This window comes from Rhinopithecus bieti, unplaced genomic scaffold, assembly GCF_001698545.2.
Source record: "Rhinopithecus bieti isolate Rb0 unplaced genomic scaffold, ASM169854v2 scaffold_21649, whole genome shotgun sequence".
In the NCBI taxonomy this organism is placed as follows: domain Eukaryota; kingdom Metazoa; phylum Chordata; class Mammalia; order Primates; family Cercopithecidae; genus Rhinopithecus; species Rhinopithecus bieti.
The window spans coordinates 2597460-2602291 of record NW_016811584.1 but is presented as its reverse complement, the minus strand read 5'-3'; the positions used below and the strand labels follow the sequence as shown (position 1 = coordinate 2602291).

The window sequence follows — 4832 nt, the reverse complement described above, 5'->3', positions numbered from 1 at the left end:
TTTTTTTTTTTTTTAATGACTTCTTTTCCTCTGGGTAGATACCCAGTAGTGGGATTGCTAGATCAAATGGTAGATCTATTTTAGTTCTTTAAGGAATCTCCATACTATTTTCCATAGTGGTTGTACTAGTTTATGTTCCTACCAACAGTGTAAAAGTATTCCCTTTTCACCACATCCACACCAGCATTTATTATTTTTTAATTTTTTTTATTATGGCCATTCTTGCAGGAGTGAGGTACTAGAGTATTGTGGGTTTGATTTGCATTTCCCTGATAATTAGTGATGTTAAGCATTTTTAATGTTTGTTGACAATTTGTATATCTTCTTTTGAGAATTGTCTATTCATGTCCTTAGCCCATTTTTTGATGGGATTGTTTGTTTTGTTCTTGCTGATTTAAGCTCCTTATAGATTCTGGATATTTGTCCTTTGTTTGGATGTATAGATTGTGAAGATTTTCTCCTATTCTGTGAGTTGTCTGTTTACTCTGCTGATTATTTCTTTTGCTGTACAGAAGCAAAATAAGTCCCATCTATTTATCCTTGTTTTTGTAGCATTTGCTTTTGAGTTCTTGGTCATGAAGTCTTTGCCTAAGCTAATGCCTAGATGGTTTTTTCCAATGTTATCTTCTAGAATTTTTATGATTTCAGGTCTTAGATTTAAGTCTTTGATTAATCTTGAGTTGATTTTTTTAAAGGATGAGAGATGAGGATCCAGTTTCATTCTTCTACATGTAGCTTGCCAATTATCTCAGCATCATTTGTTAAATAGGGTGTCCCTTCCCCACTTTATGTTTTTGTTTGCTTTGTTGAAGATCAGTTAACTGTAAGCATTTGGCTTTGTTTCTGGGTTCTCTGTTCTGTTCCATTGGTCTATATGCCTATTTTTATACCAGTACCATGCTGTTTTGGTGACTATGGCTTTACAGTATAGTTTGAAGGCAGATAATGTATTGCTTCCAGATTAGTTCTTTTTGCTTAGTTTTACTTTGGCTATGCAGGCTCTTTTTTGGTTCCATATGAATTTTAGGATTGTTTTTTCTAGTTCTGTGAAGAATGATGGTGGTATTTTGATGGGAATTGCGTTGAATTTGTAGATTGCTTTTGGCAGTATGGTCATTTTCACAATATTGACTCTACCCATCCGTGAGTATAGGATGTATTTCCATTTGTTTGTGTCATCTGTGATTTTTTTCAGCAGTGTTTTGTCATTTTCCTTGTAGAGGTCTTTCACCTCCTTGGGTAAGTGTATTACTAAGTATTTTATTTTATTTATTGCAGCTATTGTAAAAGGGGTTGATGTGATTCTCAGCTTGGTTGCTGTTGGTGTATAGGAGAGCTACTGATTTGTGTACATTAATTTTGTATTTGGAAATTTTGCTGAATTCATTTAACCAGTTCTAGGAGTTTTCTGGGTGAGTTTTTAAGATTTTCTAGGTATATGATGTCATCAGCAAACAGTGACACTTTAACTTCCTCATTACCAATTTGCATGCTCTTTATTTCTTTCTCTTATCTGATTGTTCGTGGTAGGTCTCTGCTGCAACTTTATCCCCCATGCTAATAGTTTTCTCATCCCCCCGGGCCCTGCCATTCTACACCTGGCTTCCCTTCTGCATGGATACCCTCCTTACCCTGCTCACTCTCTGATTCTCCTTGTTGGATTGACTCTACCCATACCTCCATGGATACCCTCCTGTCTCATTCAGGTTATTCTGTCCCACTAGACCACGTCTCCAAGTGGGTGCCATCTTCCCCTTTTTGGGCTCTGACTCTCGACACCAGGTCGAGCCTCACATGAATGCCCTCCTTACCCTGCTTGTGTGCTTACACACCCCACTCCAGGGTACTTCTCCATGGAGATACCCTCGTTCCTCTGCTCTGACACCTTGTACCAGTTGGTCCCACATTGTGACAACCTCCTCAACTCATTCTGTCTTTGATACTACATATCAGGCTACCCCTCTGTGCTTCCTGGGCTCTATGAACTCAAACCAAATAATCCCCACACATGTATACGTTCCTCACCACATTTGGGCTCCAGCAGCTCCACCATAGGCCACCATCTGCATGTAGATGTCCACCTTACCTTACATAAGCTCTGACATGCCTCCCTGGTCAATACGGCTCTCTTTCCCTAGTGGCAGAGATACCTACCATGTTCTGCTTTAGGACTGAGTTGTTTAGGAAGGGAAGAAGAAGAGCTCCTTTGCCTTACCCATGAGCTGTTTTTTTTGTTGTTGTTGTTTGTTTCTTGGCACTTGTCTTGTTTTTGAATAGTTAAAATTAACTCCCCTAATTTCCATCTCATAATTTGTTGCATATTTTTGCACTTAATTGTTGTTTGATTTTTCTTTTCTTTTTATTTGCATGTGTGTCTTTTCAACCGAGTGGATTGGTTATGATTTTCATAAATAGATAAGATTCTCCTCCCCAATCTAGTAGGAAAAATTTTTACCAAGCCAGGACGAAATTCCTAAATAAGTGAAAGTTACCAAGTATCTTAGGCTTAGTAACATACTAGTGGAGTTGTGTCCCAACAGGCCTCCACCCAATTCCAGGGCTGCTGTAAAAATAATCATTTCCGTAGAGAGAGTATCTGCCCAGGAGGTTCGCTCTTGTTCAGGATTAGCACTCCCCCTTGTGATCTGTCATCATTCTTTAATGTCAAAAGTATTGGGTTTTAAATTAAGTGTATCCAATAAGTGCCCTTGGAAAATTAATTTTCTTGTTTCCTTAAAATATTTAGGATTGAAATTCAAATGTATCAAAGCAATATTGATAAAATAGATCTATCATATGGTACAACAATTTAAGAATTTTATGCTTTTATTGTCAGTTATTCTGTGTGTCAATATATTACATTTAATTTTGTAAAAATCAGAATGAGTCAAATTGATAGACATTTTTATGTGGATAAAAGGGACTTACGTCTCTATACATCACCATATTCTAAATGAATTTGTGTATCAGATCAAGATACAAATAGCGGAAGAATTTATATCATTGTGGCGTTTTTAGAAAGATTATGTAGGAATTTTAAAAACAGGATTGGCTACGTTAAAAAATATTTCTACTGTGCATCACCTTTCAGATGTTTCTGCCCAGTTTTCCTTCATAGTCAGATGCTCTGGGAGCTGGTGCTGTTGGGGGAGCCCCTTGTGGTTATGGCGCCATCACCATCGGAATCATCAGAGACTGTATTGGCACTTGTTAAGTGAGTATATTTAATTACTATTTCTGACTTTTTTTTTTGATGCTGCAGTATTGAACCTGTTGGTGATATTTGCAGCACTTCCCACCTGTTGTATGTTTCCCCACCCATTATTGCATTGATCCATGCAACAACCCTCTTAGAAGGTAATGCTTATTATAGCACCATTTTATGGATGAGAAAATTGATTCAGGCTCTGTGAGGGCTGGAACCATGCCTTTGTTGTTCTGAGTGACAGGCACATTGATTCATTACATGAAGTTGATCCTTGATAAATATTACTTGTGTGAATGATCAGTGTAGAGTCAAAGGCACATAGCTGGTGAATGGTGAAGCCAGAATTTCATCCCATCTTCTGCCCCAAACCCAGTGTGTTCTTTCAGTATGCCATTTCACATTATATATATCTGTCTTTCTAATTCTGTGAAATGAGTTTACCATTTTTAAAAATAAACGAAGTATCCCTTTGTGTGTATACTGTTTGTGTAGATGTTTTCTAGTTACCAATTAGGATTTTTAATTTCTGTGTCCTTTATTTTACATGTTCTTCCTGCTCCACAGCTGTATTTCTCCATTAAAGTACTTCAGTGATTTCCGACCTTATTTCACTATTCATGATAGTGAATTCAAAGAATATACTACGCGTACTCAAGCTCCGTAAGTAAACAGAATAACTTATATTGACGAGGTATTACCTTTATAACCACAATTATGTAGAATTATTTTTGGTAATAAAAGCTTGTAGGCAGAATGATCTTATAAAGGTAAAGTTTGAGGAGTTTTAAATTTTATAGATTTTAAGAAATCTATAAATAATTTTAGATTTTAAGAGTACCTTATTTGAGTGATTTTATTTATTTATTTATTTATTTTTATTTATTTATTTTTGAGACGGAGGTTTGCTCTGTCACCCAGGCTGGAGTGCAGTGGCATGATCTCGGCTCACTGCAACCTCTGCCTCCCAGGTTCAAGCAATTCTCCTGCCTCAGCCTCCTGAGTAGCTGGGATTACAGGCACGTGCCACCATGCCCAGCTAATTTTTGTATTTTTAGCAGAAACGGGGTTTCACCATATTGACTATGCTGGTGTTGAACTCCTGACCTCGTGATCCACCCACCTCAGCCTCCCAAAGTGCTGGGATTACAGGTGTGAGCCACCACGCCTGGCCCAAGTGATTTTATTTATTAATGGAAGCTCTATTGTCATTAATAGCCACTGGGTTGTACTTTCAATTCTACTTTTTTACAAAAAAATCTTTCCAGTCTGTAAAAAGAAAAAGTAATCTTACCCTTTCCCTTGTAGCTCCTGCTCTATCGCTCACCTTCTTTTTACAGCTAGATTTCTAGAGCAACAACAATCTGCATGTACTATCTCCACTTCTTGATTTTCTGGTTGCTTCTAGTCAACTGCAGATTGACTTCTTCATATTTACTGAATTTGTTCTTGCCAAATCATCAAGACCCTTCTCACTGTTTGACCCAGTAGGCATATCATTGCCCTGTTTTTTTCTCTTTCTTTCTCTCTCTCTCCTTCTTTCCTTCCTTCCCTTCCTTCCTTCCTTTTCTCTTTCTTCCTCTCTCTCTCCTTCTTTCCTTCCTTCCCTTCCTTCCTTCCTTCCCTC

At 37.6% G+C, this 4832-nt stretch overlaps 1 protein-coding gene across 4 annotated transcripts in view; it reads left to right on the top strand.

The window, feature by feature from the left end:
* The window catches only part of DENND6A (DENN domain containing 6A), a 76571-nt gene that overhangs the window by 48780 nt on the left and 22959 nt on the right, over positions 1–4832 (top strand). For all 4 annotated transcript variants that reach the window (XM_017894144.1, XM_017894145.1, XM_017894147.1 and 1 more), the window contains 2 exons: positions 3092–3214; positions 3773–3868. In XM_017894144.1, coding sequence (XP_017749633.1) covers positions 3092–3214; positions 3773–3868 — 219 coding nt within the window. The remainder of the gene's footprint in view (positions 1–3091; positions 3215–3772; positions 3869–4832) is intronic.